Here is a 19,316-nt window from a genome sequence, read left to right as displayed (position 1 = left end):
TTAATCATCCTTATTCCTGTATCTCTGCAGAGCTTCTGGAACACCTAGACCAGTGGATTTCAATCCTAGCTGTGCATTATAACCACCTGGGGAGTTACAAAACTTCTGATGCCACATCCTAGACCAATTAAAGAAAAATCTGGGGGTGGAACCCAGGCAACACTTTTTTAAAGCTCCCTGGGAAATTCAATGTGCAGCCACGTGTGAGAACCACTGATCTAAACCACTAGATAAAAAAAGAAAAATAAACCCCCACTAACTCCAAGCTAACTACACTACAGTCACCAGAAGGTTATAGAAAATATTCAACACAACAGGAGGCCTGAAGAAAGTCCAAACTCCCTGCTAGCTATAGCCACAGGTAACCCGTGACGGGCCCCCAGAAAATGCTTTGCAATCAATTATCCAATTTCAACCTCTATGCCTGTCTAGTAAGGAGCACGTAACATGACCAAACAAAATGTGCTTGCTCTATCAGCGTTCCTCAACTTGGGCTGAAAATACAGTGTAAGTGACTTTCCTGTCCCTCACAGGACTTTTGATAATCCCAGCCATAGCCACTAAATACAAGAAGAGCCCCCCTTTGTTAAAAAAAAGACCCCACACCCCAATTTCCCAGGGGCAGAAGGGAGGTGGGTAATGCAATCCCTTGAGAACTACTAGATGCTCTACACGTAAGCGAGCAGGAGCCTGGGGTCAAAGCGCACCCAAATTTGGGAACACAAAACAGCAACGTCATAAGTGCCTATGAATCAGAAAATATGAAAATAGATTCAATGCTAAAAGAGATATAAGTACACTGCTTTCAAGTAGACATGGTAATCCAAACTAGGCTAATAAAATGTTGCTTGGCACAAGTTCTTAGAAAACTCTGCCCAGGCAAGAATGATGTGCAACTAGTAAAGCACTCAGAGCCTTCCAAAGTGCTCAGAAACACAGAGACCTGTCCCAGGGCAAATGTGTCCTTTGTCCAATGGGCAACTCAGTGTCCTCGTTTCCAGACCACTGCCCACTTTGTGTGTGTTTATTCAACAATAACTTAAGAAGAATCCACTTGGAGGTCTACTGAAGGTCTAGTCCAAATATACCGCTATCAAAAGAAGACAAGGGAAGACAAGGTTTCATCTCCCTGCCTCATTTTGTCCCAGGGATCCATTCATAGGCCTCTCTTGGAGAATGAACCTCATTCCTCTGACCCTGGCCGTCAGCTCCAGACGGCCGAATCCCAAATCTGTACATCCAGCTACAACCTGCCTCTCACCCAAATGCTCACCACACTGTCCCAATCTCAAGTCTGGAATAAAATCCAGACTTTCCCCACTCCTTCCCACCAATGGTTAATACCCCTGCCACTTAAGATCCCCCTTAACGGTCCCCTGAAGCTTCTCCCACAAGTCCCCCACCACAGCCTCTCTGCACCACTCAAACTCACTGGCCTCACAGACCTCATTTCATCAAACATCAAATGGAGGCACCACTTCACAGGGTTCCTATAAGGAAGCCAGCACCAATGTTCGAGCCCTCCATCCCTCACAGTCAGGCACTGCCATTTAATCATTATCCATAAGGTGGGCAACCCTGTGGACATAAGTAGATTAGCTGCACCCCCCAACATTACTAGCCCAAGTAGAAAAGAGAGTCCTCCCCAATAAAAACCTATGACACCAGGTGCCCTGCTTCAGTTAGATTCCCTCTTCTCCAGCTTCAAGAGGCTAAAATACTGTAACCTCCTTAACTAAGTGAATTCCATTAGAGAGGCTGCCCTCAGGAAATAAGCAATTCTCACACTTCCAGAAAAACTCTTGGACTCTCCACCCCATGACCGTGACTTGTGCCTTTAAGTCTTTTCCAACTTCAAACACTTCAACTAAGAAAACTCTGGACATAAATTATGAGGGCTTTAAGCTACACAATGCCAAGTCTCTGCCGCTGCAGGGTCATCACCCTGCACCAGCTGTGGGCCAGAGCCACACTAGTCCCCCCTCTGCAAAATTAGGTGGCTGCATTCCTCTCTGCTCTCACATTTAAGCAGCACCTGGCTTATAAAATTAGAAGATGAATTTCTATTCTTGCTAAACGTATCTTTATATGCGCTGGAAATGCCACACTTCACCATCAAGGACCACCCCCCCTCCCCGAATTTTACTGTCTCCTAGGTCTCTCTCTCCCAAGGTCTCTCTCTCCCACAAAGCTCGGGCAATTTAAGCTCCAACAGGTGGTTAATTATTCCCGTGGTTGCACCATGCCCAAGTAGTGAGGCCCAAAACCCAGCCTCCTTCCATCCCACCTCCCACTCCCCAGACCCTGGAATTTCCAGAGCCCCCTGATGTGCCTCCTCCATGCACACTTCCCATTTACCATCAAGGTCAGACGCCCCACCCCCCCCACCTCCCCCTCTCAGAGATCTGCACTCTCTCAGTGGGAAGATGGCCCGAAGCTGTTGGCAGATCCGTTTGCAGCTCCCTGCAAGGGGAAACATAAATGCAGGTATCCTTTCCCCAAAACCCCAGACTCTCATGTCAGAGAACCTATGAGCCAGGCTTGGGTTTGTACAGTTTTTTCTGGTCTTCTCGACAGACCCCTAAACCTAAAAGAGGAAGATAAGGAAAATGGACTCCAAATACAGTTTGAAATCATTCAAGTATCTGCTTTAAAAATCCTCTCAGATATTCTCATCTTCACAGTGGTGTGTTCACAGGACAGTATGCATTGGTCAAAGCTCACAACTGTACACTAGGCACTTCCCTGGTGGCGCAGTGGTTAAGAATCCGCCTGCCAGTGCAGGGGACACGGGTTCAAGCCCTGGTCCGGGAAGATCCCACATGCCTCAGAGCAACCAAGCTCGTGCGCCACAACTACTGAGCCTGCGCTCTAGAGCCTGTGAGCCACAACTACTGAGCCCACGGCCACAACTACTGAGCCTGCGCTCTAGAGCCCGCAAGCCACAACTACTGAAGCACGCTCACCTAGAGCCTGTGCTCCGCAACAGGAAAAGCCACCGCAATGAGAATCCTGCGCACCGCAACAAAGAGTAGCCCCCGCTCGCTGCAACTAGAGAAAGCCTGCGCACAGCAACAAAGACCCAACACAGCCCAAAATAACTAAATAAATAAATAAATATGTGGAAAAAAACGTACAACCAGCATCCTACTTAATGGTAATAGACTGAATGCTATCAGTAAGGAGGCAAGGATGTCTCAATAAGGCCTAGAGGTCAAGATGTGCCCAAGGTTACACATTTAAGGCTTGTAAGTGGTAGAGCTAAGAGCTAGGATCCAAACTCAAGCAGCCGGGCTCCAAAGATCCAGTGCTTTTAATCATGACACTGTGTTGCCCCCTGCTTAGTTAAATACGGGACAATAAGCCATTTGTCCCAGACACCAAAACATCAACAGGTTATCTACTTGTGATAAGGTGAGAGATCTGGGTTTCCCCCTTTCTATTTCCCTACACCCTGCAGGTAGTCTAAAATGAGCACATAACTTAAACAAAAATATGTAAAAAGACAAATGCATAAACCATTATTTGAACAGCTTCTGGAGTTTCTTCAAGCAAAGCCATATCCTTCATTAAAAGAAAAAAATATGCATGGGAACTCTTAACAAACAAAAAACATTCACAAAATGTTTTTTTTAAGGCCTATCATATTCCAAAGGGAATAAAGTGATAGTAAGCTCTTTTTCTCTCCAACCTAGACAAACCCCACTTAGGAACACTTGGACTGACAGGCCCATGATCCCCTTCCTCACAACCCCAGACCAACTGGGCCACTTAGCTGCAACATTAAACAGTTCAAAAATTCAGTGTTAAACCATTTATAAAACCTACACCACTACTGTTTCCCCAAGTGTGATCCATGGCACCGGTTCTAAGAAAAAGGGTCCCATAAGTAAGTCATAGGATGTAATGTACAGCATGGGTGACTATAGTTAATACCGTACTGCATATGTGAAAGTTACTAAGAGTAGGTGTTAAAAGTTCTCATCACAGGAAAAAATAATTTTCAACCTATGTATGATGACAGATGTTAACTAGACTTATTGTGATCATTTCACAACATATACAAGTATCAAATTACGATGTTGTAATTAGTTGTAACCTGCAGCTAATACAATGTTATGTGTCAGTAACACCTCAATAAAAAAAAGAGAAAGGACCCCATGTTGAACCCAGTTTGAGAAATCTTCTAATATTTTCTAGAAATTCAGAATGCCCATTATCCTATCGGTCTTGCTTGACCACTGTGATCTGCAGTCCTTCAGAAGAGACAATTTGGTGCTAAATGTAACAGTATCCTAGAAATTGCTCAGGATTCTCACAGGAGAAATTTCCATTCCAGAGAAAACAGTCATGCCACACAAACCCATGGAAGTGTTATCTTAAAAATCAAAACGTCTTCATAAAATTCTGCTTTAGTAACTTAGAGAGGTCAAGTAAAGTAGACCAACCTTCAAATCACATGCCAACCCTTTATTTTCTGCCTCTTCTTTTGCCAGCAGAACTTTCCTTATCTTTCAGTAAGTGAAATTCACACCTCTTTATAACAGATCATCTTTACCCACTGGCACAATTTCAAAGTACTCAGCGCTAAGTACTGCAATTAGTGTTAAGTGTTTTATGTATCATTTGACACTCTTCCAAACATTTTATTGGACATCCCACCCAACAACACAGTGTGTGGGATATTGGTATCACTGGTGCCTTCACGCAAAGGGCGAAATTAAGGTACATGAGAAACTACCCAGAGGGTCAAGTCAGCTCAGGAACCCAGAACACGCTCCTGGCTCTTACCAGTTCCTTTTGACTTTGCCGCTTAGCCCATGAATGCCTTTGATCACAAGTGCGGCCACTAGCTCAGGAGCTCACTCCAGAACACAGGTGACATCATCAGTTTAACGAACTGCAGGCCCACCACAACTTTGGGCTCCAGAGTTGCCTTTTTCCTGGGGTCTGGAAAAATGCCCAGTCGTAAGGGTTTAAAAGAGCATTTGTGCAATGGTTTACATACTTGGCTGGCAGAATTCAACTGAGGAGGTTTCCTGACTTTTCAAAAGAACTGAGCCTGTATTTAAACTACCATGAAATGGTGGTTGGAGCCGCAGCACACACCAGCAGGCTTAGGTTACAACTGCAGTGAAATGGTGGATTAAAACGCGCAGAGCATGCGTGACTCCAAAAACTAAACTCAATAATAGCTTTCTTGAACACGTTTTTAAACAGAGGCCCAACCACAATCCAGTAACTTTCGAGCTAATCCTTACGTGCCAAGGGTTAGTATAACCACGGTGGTCTCAATTCAAATTATAAAGCCCGTAATTCCAAATCTTACCCAGGGTCCCAAATCCAACACCAAAAGCTCTAACTTTTCAAAGCTATGAGAGACCACAGCACTTCAGTCTACCTCCCAAGAAGGTAGGGAAGGTCTGTGAATGCTGATTCAAATACGGCCAATTTCATTATACAATTAAGAGGATTCAAAGAATCCAGGACTTCCCTGTTGGTCCAGTGGTTAAGACTCAGCGCTTCCACTGCAGGGGGCACAGGTTTGATTCCCTGGTGGGGGAACTAAGATCCCACATACCGGGCAGGGAGGCCAAAAAAAGAAAAAAAGAAGAGGGGCTTCCCTGGTGGCACAGTGGTTGAGAGTCTGCCTGCCGATGCAGGGGACACGGGTTCGTGCCCCGGTCCGGGAGGATCCCACGTACCGCAGGGCAGCTAGGCCCGTGAGCCATGGCCGCTGAGCCTGCGCATCCGGAGCCTGTGCTCCGCAACGGGAGAGGCCACAACAGTGAGAGGCCCGCGTACCGCAAAAAAAAAAAAAAAAAAAAAAGGAGGATACAAAGATTCCAAATTGGTAACTCCTCCACTGCAAGACAAAACTAGCTTTGCCCCACAAAAACAAAACAGACAAAAAAACCCACAAATCATCCACCAGTTGCTTATTAAATTGGAAAACACTCTTTTTAAGAAACATCACCTGCAAAGCTTCAGGTTACTTGAAAAAATACCTCACTTGTTAGCTGGGGTGATTGTTCCTAAATGCCTGGATTATGGAATCAATTTCTTAAACAGCTGTTATCCCTTCCAAAGCATTTAAAACAATAGAGAACTATCAAGTAGGAAATAGATGAGGCTTTTTGATACAAAGCACAAACTAACTTTACCCTATACCACCTCTACAGGTTTAAAGACATAGGTATAACTGCGGAACTATACTCTAAAAAACCATTAAGGTTTACACAATTTTTTAATGGCAAGCTCACAAAATGAATTCCCAGCAGTGTGCAATTATTCAGCCTGAGATCAAATACAGCATGATCAGTGCAATTAAGAATCTTGCAAAGTTGGGGAAAAGGGAGGGTTTTTTTTTTAAATCCCAACAAAGCAAAGGAGCATGCCAAATGTAGTCAGACTCTAACAAGGAACCTCCCCCCAAGCAGTCCAGAAAACATTTTCAAAGACAATGAAGGTATGAGAGAATACCTATGTCACACAAAAATATACCTTCCCCAGAGCTGTTAGAAAATTCTGAGTCCAGGTTCTACCTGGAAGCACAAGGAGTGTGAGACTCAAGTGTGTGTTGGGTGAGGATGGAGAATCGGGTAGAAATGGACCTTCATGTACCTTGGAAGTGCTGATAAGGAGTTTCAACTTCATCTGTAGAGTAATGAGGACTCACAGGAGGGGCTTTTAAATGGGAAAGGGGACAGGGATCTGTTGCGTTCCTGTTGACTGAGCCCTTCCCAAACAAGGGAGGGAGACAAGTAGGGAGACTGTGGCCAAGGACTGTAGCCAGGAAAAGGGTGAGCAAGGAATCTGAGAGGGTAGCAGGTAGAATCCATAGGACTTACTGACGTGGATGGGTGCCTCGAAGGTTTCTGATACACGGGGTTTTTTTGTTTTTAATGAGGATCCTATTATAGTGGTTCTCATATAATCAGCATCAGAATTGCTAGGAGGAAAGCTGGCTAAAAATGTAAATTCCAGGTACTACCCTCCCGTCAAAGACTGTGATTCACGTCAGTCTAGAGTGGGGCCCACGCATGCATTTTCCCATTCATCAGCCGCCCAAGGTTTCATCGTTAAAGCGGGTGTGGATGTTCTCTATCACAGTGGTGGATAAAGTGTGATGGGACAATGATAATGCTGAGGGGGTAGGGAGAAAGCTTTTTCTACTCTTGAACAAAAGAACCAAAAAGCTAGATGCAATCAAAACTGGTTTAGGTTTTATGCTTATAGTTATAGCTATTTAAAATACACGAAGATGGGCTTCCCTGGTGGCTCAGTGGTTGGGAATCTGCCTGCCAATGCAGGGGACACGGGTTCAAACCCTGGTCCAGGAAGATCCCACATCCCGCGGAGCAGCTGGGCCCGTGCGCCACAACTACTGAGCCTGCGCTCTGGAGCCCACAAGCCACAACTACTGAGCCCACAAGCCACAACTACTGAAGCCGGCATGCCTGGAGCCCATGCTCCACAGCAAAATAGGCCACCTCAATGAGAGGCCTGCGCACCTCAACGAAGAGTGGCCCCTGCTCACCACGGCTGGAAAGGGCCTGCGCGCAGCAACGAAGACCTAACACAGCCAAAATAAATAAATTAAATAAATTTAAAATACATGAAGACAGTGGGAGGGAGACAGAAGAGGGAGGGGATATGGGAATATATGTATACATACAGCTGATTCACTTTGTTATACAGCAGAAACTAACACACCATTGTAAAGCAATTATACTCCAATAAAGATGTTAAATTAATTAAGTAAGTAAGTACATGAAGATGATCTGCTTCCGCCAGAAAGGAGCTCAATAAATACATGGAAGAGCGGGAGCTTGGTAGAGAGGGTCCAAGATGGTTCAGGAAATGGGGGGTGGGGGGGTCACCTGAAGCCACAGGCTTTGCTCGGTAGGAAGTGCTAACTGACCCCAGTGCAAACCTCAGGGGAAGGTAAGGCCCATCCTCCTTCCCTGCACCACGGACACTTCCAAAAAGAACCAGGGAAATTTTGCTGATGATTTGTCATCCAGATCACTGCAACAACCTGGTTAGAATTTACACCGGGGATTCTCTACTCCAGCACCACAGATATGTTGGCTTGTCAATGCTGTGCACTGTAGGATGTTTAAAATCACCCCTGGCCTACTAGATGCTGGTAGCACCTCCCAAGGTGAAGAGACAAAAAAAGTCTCCATATAGTGATAAATTGGGGGGGAGGGGGGGAACACGCAGCCATTGCCTTAACTTAGAGGCTTCCCGGTTGTGGAAATTAACAAAGGACTTGGAATCAAATATACAGGGTTTTGAATCACAGGTAGCCCACTTAAAAGGAGAAAAACTTCAATGGGCCTATTTACTCATCTTTAAAATAAGGATAAAACCCACCATATGGCTGTTGAGAAGATTACATAAAATAATGTGTTATGCACTTAGGGCAATGCCTAGCCCAGGAGGCAATTAGTAAACACTGGCTTTTTTGTTTTCAAAAAGATGTTTTGAAGAAGCGGGGACATTTGCTTACAGCTTTGGCCTGAGTGGAAACCTCCTCCCAAAAGGAACAATATAGAGAAATGACAGTCTCAGTTCTCTCTCCAGCTCCTGGGGGCCCTGAACCTGGGGTCTATGGACTCCCAAGGGCCAGGGGACACAATTCAGGGGCTCTGTGAACATGGATGGCAAAAAGCATACATCCTTATTTTCACTAATTGAAACTTAGCATTTTTTTCAATTATGCTTGTAAAACCACACATTATCAACTACCTGGCCACTGTCACAACAGAAGCACAGCTTTTCCTGATCAAATGACAGCTGAAATACGGATTTCCTCGGCTCTACTCCGAAATTATGGAAATTTGGAAATTATGAGGCCTGCAGCTAGACTGTATTTTGTGTTATGAAAGAAGCACATATTACTATTTACTATGTCACATATTAGGGGTTTTATTTTGAGAATGTTATTTTAAATAGATGGGTTATTTTATGCATTTAAAATTCTTATTCTGAGAAGCGCTCCACAGGCTTCCCCAATGAGGGCCAAAGGCACACAACTTAAGAATCCCTACCCTCAACATTTTTCGGCTAAGCCCATAATTCCCAAGCAGGCTTATGGCTTTTCTTGTTGTTTTGTTTTGGGTTTTTTTTTTTTTTTTTTTTTTTGGCCGCGCTGCGCACTTGTGGGATCTCAGTTCCCCGACCAGGGACTGAACCTGGGCCATGGCAGTGAAAGCCCAGAATCCTAACCACTAGGCCACCAGGGAACTCCCGTGTCCTTAATTTACTAAATAAATTTCTGTTATAAAACTAATTTGTTAATTTGAATGACATAAGTCACTTTGTTTCCCTACATAAACTATAGTGATCCAAAGGACAGACACAACAGCATCAGTCACATTTCCTCACTCAGGACCCATCCTCTTAATTCTAAAGGTAAATGTGTGCCTCGTTTTCCCCTAGTGGACTTGAACTAGCTTTCCACCTTTACCATAACATCAGTCAGGTCCATTTAACCAGTACTTCTCAAACATCTATATGTATCAGAACTGTGTCCAGGATAAAAACCCTGGAGGTCACCCTTCAAAGACACTCCCAGCCTGGGGAAGAAATGGACATGGAAAGGAAGACTGCAACCCTACCCTTCCAGGGCGGGCAGAGGTCGTGCGTACCTCACTCGGTCTACGCAGAACACTTGCTGGCTGCCTAGCATAAACAAACCACGTGTCCTCCACCTGCCCAAAGATGCTTAAGCTATACTAGTGTGGGACATGTTTATTCTTGTTAGCCTCAGGCTAATAAGTCACAAAATGTTTTCTGGGCTCAAGAGTCTTCACAGTCCAATACTTCACTTACGAGAGGATCAAAGGTGAGATTTTTTTTCAGCAGAAGTTAAAATTTCCTGAGTTACCTCATCAGCCAGAACTAAACAGGCACCGCCAGGCCCAACCTATAATTGCCCTCAGTGGCCCAGTGGCTGCTGGGTACTAGCTGGCTTGCACTGGTAACCAAGTTATACAGAATCGTAACATAACATAACTAAGTGGTTCAAGTTTAATTCCATTAAAATCACATCGTGGAACTGGGGCATGAGGAAGGATTACTGACAAATGAGAAAAAGAACATGATTCCAGGCTCCACAGGCATTTGACTCACCCTTGAGTCACATCCAATACTCACACACCAAGATTAATGCCTTTTGACTCATTATTATCAATTAAAATAAATGTTTTTGAAGACCTCACAGGTGGTAGACTTCTCATCAAGTGCCCCTTAATGAAAACTGAAAACAGATCCTAGTTTAGCCAGATCCCCTTATTCTACAAGGGTGGATACCTACAGACAGCAAGGGCGACATGCCTCCCCCCAAAATCAAGTGATGGGGGGAATACAATAAGAATCAGGGTCCTCTTACTCCCAAAACAGTTTTGTAGGGACTCAAGATCTAACACAGATGCATACATACATGTCCCCTTAGGATCTCTTTCTAGAATATTCACCTTGTCATCAAAACTTTCTCATCTTTGAAAACAAAAAACTTTCTCATCTTGAAGATCAAACAATCTGGGAATTAAGAGTAACTGGCTGGGGAACATCCCTGGTGGCACAGTGGTTAAGAATCCGCCTGCCAATGGGCTTCCCTGGTGGCGCAGTGGTTGAGAGTACGCCTGCCGATGCAGGGGACACGGGTTTGTGCCCCGGTCCGGGAAGATCCCACATGCCGCGGAGCGTTTGGGCCCGTGGCCATGGCCGGTGAGCCTGCGCTCCGCAACGGGAGACGCCTCAACAGTGAGAGGCCCGCGTACCGCAAAAAAAAAGCCTTCCCTGGTGGTGCAGTGGTTAAGAATCCGCCTACCAATTCAGGGGACACGGGTTCGAGCCCTGGTCCGGGAAGATCCCACATGCTGCAGAGCAACAGAGCCGGTGCGCTACAACTGCTGAGCCTGCGCTCTAGAGCCTGTGACCCACATCTGAAGCCTGCACGCCTAGAGCCCGTGCTCCACAACACGAGAAGCCACCGCAATGAGAAGCCCGCGCACCGCAACGAAGAGTAGCCCCCGCTCACCGCAACTAGAGAAAGCCTGCTCGCAGCAATGAAGACCCAACACAGCCAAAAATAAAATAAATAAATTTATTTAAAAAGAAAAAAAAGGATCCTCCTGCCAATGCAGGGGACATGCGTTCGATCCCTGGTCCGGGAGGATCCCACATGCCACCGTGCGCCACAACTACTGAAGCCCGCGCGCCTAGAGCCCGTGCTCCGCAACAAGAGAAGCCACCGCAATGAGAAGCCCGCTCACCGCAACTAGAGAAAGCCTGCGCGCAGCAACGAAAACCCAACGCAGACAAAAAAAAGAGTGACTGGGAATTCTCAATTATTTTTTACTTTCTCTTCACACGACTAAATTATTTGGATGCCACTTCCACACCTCGGCAGCTTCGAACCCGCCAGCTTCTCCCGCTCCCTTCCAAAACTGCACGTCCATGGTTCTCTCTCCCTCTCTAGACGGTGCCTGCCCAAAATGTTCAAGTTCTCTCATTTTTTCTTCATACAATTAAGGGAAGGTTTTCCCCACTTCTACAATAGAACACAGAAGTCCATTGGGAGCACCCATTTCAACAGACAACACCTGAATTTAGCTGCAAGCTGTTTAAGGCTTCAGGCAAGGACACTCAGGCTGAGGGAAGGGCAGGAATCTTCCGGCCTCATCGTTACCCTGCTTAGAGCCTGGAAAACTCACACTCAATAAGTACAGGTGAGCGCTCACACAAGACTGCCACCAGAAACTCAACTCAGCAGCTTAGTGGCTTTGAACCCCTATTTCTTCCTCAAGCCTCACCCTCCCAGTGAAACTGGCAGGCTAATTACTCAAGAAAACCTTTTACAGCTCCAATCACCATTTCATCTCCTGATTCTCCCCAGCCGCCTCCCTTCCCTCCAGCCTCACCTAAGAAAGGAGGGAACTAAGAAATGCTTTTTCTCCTAGTCACTTCCCCACCACCCAAATACGCTGATATTACTTCACAACCCTGTAGCGTTTTCCAGCAACTCCATTAACATTAAAAGCCCTGGGGGATGGGGGTGCCCAACGAAGTGCGCCCTATCCTTCCCCCTTTTTACCACAGGGAAGAAGCAGCTCAGACAGGTTGAGAAATAAAGCCAAAGTCACAAGCAGAGCCAATCAACACAGGACAGAAAACTAGGTCTTGTCCAAATCCCTAAGGTCTTTTTTTTTCCCCTCATCTTATGCCTTCGGAAATCCTTTAAACTGGGGAAGAACATGCAAAGTGAGTACTCAGAAGTTTAAAAAAAGGGGCAGGGGAGAAAGAAAGTGTAAAAGTAATGTTTTCAATGGTAACAGAAAAGGTGGCTCCAGCCAATTGGAGGAAGACGGTGAAAAAGCAAGACCTGGGTGAGACGCTCCAAGTGGGACAAACCGGAAGCGCAGATTCAAGTCTGCGGCACTCACAGGTTTAAAAGCCACCAGAGGGACTTCCCTGGCGGTCCAGGGGTTAAGACTCCGCACTCCCAATGCAGGGGGCACGGGTTCGATCCCTGGTCGGGAAACTAAGATCCCGCATGCCGCTGGGCCCAGCAAAAAAAAAAAAAATCCACCAGAAAAAAGACCAGCAGTCCTACCCCTACCCCTCCCCCCCTTAGACGCACCCAGGAAAAAAGGATGCAAAATACTCTTCCTCTCCACAATTTCCGCAGTCAGTCCGGACTTTCCCAGCCCCTTGTTCTGGCCGGATCGGTCTTCCGAGCCTCCCCGATTCGGAGACTTATAGTTCCCGCGCTGGGACTTCACCCCCCACCCAATAATAATATAATCATCGTTTCCTTTTCCCGTGCCCCGTCCCTTTCCGGGGGAATCTCTCCTACGCGGTCGCCTGAGAATTCTGCGAGCGCGGCGCGGTCCTGCCCCAGGCCCTGCTCACACGAGGGGAGCCCCCACCCCCGGGGGAATTTACCCGCCTCGGGGAACGGGGAAAGGTCCCGCGGGCGGGGCCCTAGCACGCCCCCCGCCCCACCCGGACTCTTCCTCCCGCGCCCAGGGCGCGAGGGGACCCCCGGCGGGGGCGGCCGAGCCCGCGAAGGGCGCGGGTGGGCGACCCGGGCCCCGGAGGGCGGCCCGGTCGGGGTCGAAGAGGGAGCCAGCGCGACCCCCCCCCCGGGCCCCGCGCTGCCGCCGGGACAGAGCGCGGCGGGAGCAAGAGCGCGGCCTCCACGCGGGCGCCGGTGCAAGCGACAGCCCGGGAGACGACAGCGCCGGGGCTGGGGCCGCGCGACCGTCCGCATTGTTCGGCCCGCGGCGCGCGCCCCGCCCGGCCCCGCCGGCCCCAACCCGCCCGGCGGCGGGAGCGACGGGGCAGGTGGCGGGCGCGCGCCCTCACCTTTGGTGCCGAGCATGAAGTCAAGGGTGCTGTGCCGTGCTGCTGCCATAGTGAGGCGAGGCCCTGGGCCATGCCTGGGGGAGGCGGCCGGGGAGACTGGGGGGCCGCGCGGCGTGTCAGGCTGCGGCCGGCGGGGAGTGCGCCGCGCCGGGGAGGCTGAGGGTAGGAGGTAGGAGGGACCGCGGGGAGCCACCCGGGGAGCGGGGGCGGGGTCGGGCCCGCCTCCGGGAGGGAGGAAGCGAGGACGCCCGCAGCCCCGAACTCCGAGCGCAGCGTGTGAGGCCGCGCTAAGGCAACTGTGGAAACGTGGGCGCCGTGCTCCCTGGCGTGCGTCACCAATGGCCGCGCCCCGCGCCGAGGATCTGGCGGGCGCTCCCGCCATCCGTTAGGTCACCTTAGGTTTAAACCACGCAGCACGACTTCCGGGGGGCCCACCCCCTGCGCTTCCCCCAGACCGGCCCCCCGAGCCCAGGCCCCTCTGATTTCCTGGCCAAGCCAAGAAAATAAAATGCTGGGAACCACCCTGGAGTCTAAAAGTCTGCCGCCTTTTCCTTAACTCTTCAAATGCTACAATTTAATCTATTAGAATTGTCATTTACATTATCTATAGCCAGGGCCGGCTCTGCGTTTCGGCACAGAACAGAAAGCTCTTGGGTATTCAACTTAGTTGCCTACGTTTTTGCGAAAAATGGGAATGGGGAAGAAGTGAGAGGAAAACGTTGTTAATGTTGACTTGAGAAATTACAGCTTCTAGAGTTGCTCGTCCACCACTGATGTCTACATTCGTGGCAGTGAACCTTTTCGCTGTGAGCTTGTCTTTGACTTCGGGGTTGTAGCTAGTGATCAACAAGATGCGACAAAGGAGAGAACATCAGTGTCTGGCCACTAAAGCCCTCTTTATGACACTGACAGTATCACTGGGCAAATGCCTCCATCATCCCATCAGTCCTCTGTGCCTCTCTAGGCGCTCCCAGGCTCCTCGGGAATTGCTGTAATGGCTGGACAAAGTCTAGATCAGTGAACTCTTGTACCTCCACAAGCGCAGGAGGAACCTAGATATGAAGTTTAATCTCTCCTGCAAACAGTCCCTAGTGGCTGTTTTGCTGAGTCCTTCACCTTTCCACAGGAACTGGTCAGTGTCTTCACAAGTGTCCTTTAATAGACCATCCTGTTAAGAACCGGGGCCCCCTTTCAGCCCCCACATTAATTTTCTCCAGCCCAGGCCACCTGTTTGTTGCCCTGCATGTTTTCCTTTCTTCTGTGGATCCCAGGGTCCTCAATTTCCATAGCTCTTCTGCTATCTCAGCCTTCAGTCTCTATTCTTCAGACTGCAGCTCTTGCTTGCTTCCTGGGATGCTCTCCAGTTCTGGTCATTCCTCCGCAGTCAGGTCCCCGGGAACCCAGTTGTCCTTGTCTGCCACACTGCAGGGGCAGCAAGGCTCCACAGGCCTCCTCAGGCTCAGAACAGCCCTGCACTTGCTTTAACTTTCTGCTCTCGCTGTCTTGAAATTGTGAATGATTTTTGAACAAGGGGCCCCGTGTTTCCATTTTGTACTGGGCCTGCAAATTATGTAGCCGGTCCTGCTCAACAGCTTGTGTCCTCCAGGGCAGGTGGCAGTGGCCAGCGATAGTGCCCCGCCTTGCTTCTGCAGGTGCAAAATAGACAGAGATAAAAGTCCCTGAGATACTCTGCCATTAACTAATCAGAAAGCCACAACAAAACCCTAACGCTTCATAATGTTAGCACAGCATCAGAGATAAATGGGCCTTGAAATGGAGCCAGCATTGTTGGGTAATTTTAAGCATGTTCACAGTGCCTGTATTACCTATCAATGACACAATCCTGGTGAGACTGTTACAGGTAGGACATGGACCGGAATCAAGGGCTTGAGGCCTTTGTAAATACCTCCAACTGGGCTGTGAGTACCTATTTGGATTCTGGAACGTGTTCTCTTTGCCTGGGTTTTATAATCTAGGCCCCTGGCTTCAAGGCCTCTTAGAAGACAAATAATCACTTTGTTTGTGGGAATTGCTTGTGTTACAGTTGACCAATGTATCCTCTGCAACTGTTATCACATCAGAGAATTCAGTAACTTATCCTGCAACAAAGGAGCAGAAGAGACTTACCCAACGCCAGCCTGCATTTCCTCATCAACAAAATCTTGGCAATGGTGAAAATGTAGATATCATGGATTAATGTCCTCTTACCTGCCCTCATCTGCTCTTGGCCCAAAGGAGGCCTGAGACAGAGAAAAGCAGTACCTGGCATCCAGCAGGAGCTGGCCAGGTGCCCTCCTATTGAACATAAACAATTCCCCACAACCCTGACATCAGACAAGGCCACTCTGTGACCAGGATAGGACGGAACAAAAACAAGACCACTCCATAATCATGTCAAAACACGGACAAAGCAGGAACTTGTCCAAACCACCAAAGTCACCCCAACGTCCCTGGGTCCTGGCTCCTAGAAGAGACTGCTGCTTCTTCACCAATCCCAGCCTTTGTCTGGTCTTCCCTGCTTCTCGGGCAAGAAGACTAAGACGCCTGATCAGGACTCACCCCCGCTTCCTGACAACATCCAATCCAGAGCGACACCCGGCTTCCTTAAACGCTCCCCAAATCACCAGACACAGGCCCCACTGCTACGTGTGGTCGTGACCCCCTCTCGCTGTGATGCCCCGCGGGTCCCCGTGGCATACGGCTGTTCCATTGCAGGTGCTCCTGAGGACGGGGGGGTGGCTGGAGGGCGGTGAAAATAAGCTGAAGTCAATACTTAGAGCGGAAAAGTGACCTCTTAGCAAAATCCTACTTGATGTTAGATATTACACTTATCCAAAACTCACATTCACATGGACCCATCTGCTTATTGGCAGTCAGGCCAACTTGCACGTCTGCAACAGTTTTTAAAAACTCAGAGAGGGGCTTCCCTGGTGGCGCAGTGGTTGAGAGTCCGCCTGCCGATGCAGGGGACACGGGTTCGTGCCCCGGTCCGGGAAGATCCCACATGCTGCAGAGCGGCTGGGGCCGTGAGCCATGGCCGCTGAGCCTGCGCTTCCGGAGCCTGTGCTCTGCAACGCGAGAGGCCACAACAGTGAGAGGCCTGCATATCGCAAAAAACAAACAAAAACCTCAGATAAAGAGCCACACTGTCCTGCACAGTTAGCAACAATAACTACCTCCTGGTAAGAAGAGAATGGAAAACAGAAGAGATTTCTGTTAAAAAGGAGAAGACAGTGGCCATGGCAGGGAAGTTGGGGTGCTATCTGGAAACTTCCCCAGCTGAAAGAATGCACAGGCCATTCTATGGGGCTGCAGTCCAAACCTCTCTTGTGAAGAGAGGTGGGGGGGAGGCAGGGGCGAGCGCTACCCAGTAGCCGTTTGTTCTACTGTTTTGTTTTTTGCTTTTTCACCAGTTCACTTGGGACCCTAGGAGACATTCTGCCTCCCTGCCCCCTGTGTGCAGCTGTGGTGAAATCACTTCCTCTCTTAAAAAAAAAAAAAAAAAGAACTGGCCTTAGCTGTTTGTTAGGGTTACAATGTCTGACAGATATCTGGATCACTCCCCCACCATTTCTCAGATGAATGTGGGCCTGGCCTAGCTAGTTAAACACGGTTTAAATTTCTGATTAAAAAGAGCGTATAACCAAGAGGAGCCTGGAATCTTTGATACAACGATTCTCAACTTTGGCTGCAGACTGGAATCACCTAGGGAGCTTTAAAAGCTATTGCTGCTACCTGGGCCCGGACTCAGGTGCAGCTCAGGCATTGGATTGTTAAAATAAATATATAAAAACCCGGGAGGCCTGCCGGTTTGAACCGCAGCCCCGCACGCGGAGGTCGATGAGGCTGGCGCCAAGGGCCAGCGATTCGCCGCGGGAGACGGCGCGGGAGCGCGGCATGGAGGGCCTGGCCTAGCTGGGGCTCGTGGCCCTGCGTCATCTGGCTGCGACGCGGGTCCTGCGCACGCTGCGGGGCTGCAGCCCCCGGGCGGTGAGCACCCAAGGGGCCGGGAGGCGAGCCGGGGACCCCAGGTGGGTGTGGGCATCGTGTCCACAGCCAGCGTTCCCGAAGCCGCGCTCGGGCCATGATCACTCGGTGAAGCTGCGCTGCGACACCGCGGCCGACTTCTTCCCGTGCTGTGAGGACCTGTGTGTGCTGCAGGACTCAGTGCCTCTGCCCGCCTTGCGCGCTTCCCTGCGGGAGGGCCTGCTGGAGTTAACGGCGACCGCCTCCGTGGGGTAGACTGGGCGCCGCTCCTGAGCACCCTCTGCCCCTGATCTGTATCCAGAGCTTCTTCCAGCCACGGCTGGGCGAGACAGTTATTTGTCAAGGTGTAAAGAACTCTATCACTCTTAAGACAGTAAACTTCACGGGGTGTAATCTGACATGGCAGGGAGCAGATCACATGGCCAAGACCTTAAAGTATCTGACTACCAGAAGGCATGAAGAAACCTGGGCTGAGAATCTCCATTCCAGGAGACCTGATCTTGACTGTATGGCTGGTTTCAGGCGCATCGCTCCGAACTGCGACATGCTCATGGGTGACCTGGGTGCAAGTGCTTCTGCAGAATCTCTTAGTGAGGATTTGTGGCTTGGAGGACTCTTCCACACGTGAGAAAATGAGAGTTGTCTATATGTTAAATCTGTAGAGTTAGCAAGTGACCTTTTGTCTTTCATCAAAAGCACTGGACCTGCAGCAGTGTGGCCTCACCAGTGAAGGAGCAAAGGCTTTACTAAAGGCCCTTGAAACCAACGGAACTCTGCTCGTTCTGGATGTAAGAAAAAATCCACTTGTTGTACCAGTGGATAACTTCTCCATCGGTGAAGGAACCATCCAAAGCTGCTAGACAGAAGAAGAGAACTCTAATTTTGGAAAGTGGTCGAAAAGGAAAAGCTACTATTAGAATTGATGTCCAGTGAGCCCCAGAATAGAAGCAAGATGAATATTCCATTTCACATTGGCAACACCAAAGGAGATGATGCTTTAGAAAAAAGATTTGTCGACAAAGCTCTTGAACTCAATATGATCTCCCTGAAAGGGCATAGAGAACAGCAAAACATCCACAGCTATCCCAAGCTGTTGAAACTTAACCTTAATTCTGACTTGAACTGGAAGCTTTTAAAAAGTCTTCTCTTGCTTTTCTACCAAATTCCAGCTACTGTTGTCTTTGCTGCTACTTTTTCTGCCTAGATCTCATATTCAAAGCTGCCTATGGGTTTAATTATATGCAAATTGCAGGTTGTTGTTTTTAGAGACACACAGACACACAGCATGGAGGGTGGGTGGGGCCCTCTAGGTGCTGAATTTTGATCCTTTGCAAGATGACAGCAGTGGGGTCTTCTGGACTTTCTTTATATGGTTATTCTCATAAAGCGATAAAAGTGACTTACTATATGTTTATATAGCAAGGTCTGTTTTTAATACCAAATAGTTTATATCTCTATGCATTTATATCTCTGTGCCTTTATATTTCTAATAATACGGTTCTTGCTGGTATATGTTGAGACTTTGAGAATTTGTTAGGATCCTTGACCTTGTGCATTAGAGTGTTACGTTCTCAACAGTTGTGTGCCTCCCCTTCCCCCTCCCCTCTCCCTTTTTAAGCTGCTTCACAAGATTTGGAAGCTCCCTGATTCACTTTTACTTTCCTTTCAGTGGGTAGAAGAACGGTTGGTTGGTTGGTTGGTTGGTTTTGTTTTTCAGTTATGCTGTTAAACTAAAAATCTGTGTTAAATTCCCTTACTGTTTCTTCACGTGACTGTTCTCTTTCTGGTGTTTGACCAGTGATGCCGTGAGTTCGGGAAGATTTTTGCTGAAGAGTCTTTTCCCCTATTGTTCATCCATTGTCAGTGTTTTATGTTGACCGTGTGAAGGACATTAAAGTCCTAAAACATCTTAAAGAAAAAAACAAAAACAAACAAAAAAAACCCAG

General features: G+C 48.4%; 1 protein-coding gene across 1 annotated transcript in view; it reads right to left on the bottom strand.

The window, feature by feature from the left end:
* SMS (spermine synthase) overlaps positions 1–13,516 on the bottom strand; it is a 52,005-nt gene extending 38,489 nt beyond the window's left edge. Inside the window, exon 1 of the mRNA XM_082864022.1 lies at positions 13,384–13,516. Within this exon, the coding sequence (XP_082720148.1) occupies positions 13,384–13,432 (49 nt within the window). The 5' untranslated portion in view covers positions 13,433–13,516. The remainder of the gene's footprint in view (positions 1–13,383) is intronic.
* Positions 13,517–19,316: the final 5,800 nt, after the last annotated feature.

The sequence above is a fragment of the Leucopleurus acutus genome, assembly GCF_964270905.1.
Source record: "Leucopleurus acutus genome assembly, chromosome: X".
Taxonomy (NCBI): Eukaryota; Metazoa; Chordata; class Mammalia; order Artiodactyla; family Delphinidae; genus Leucopleurus; species Leucopleurus acutus.
The sequence above is the reverse complement of the archived record's forward strand: the minus strand, read 5'-3'. Positions and strand labels throughout refer to the sequence as shown.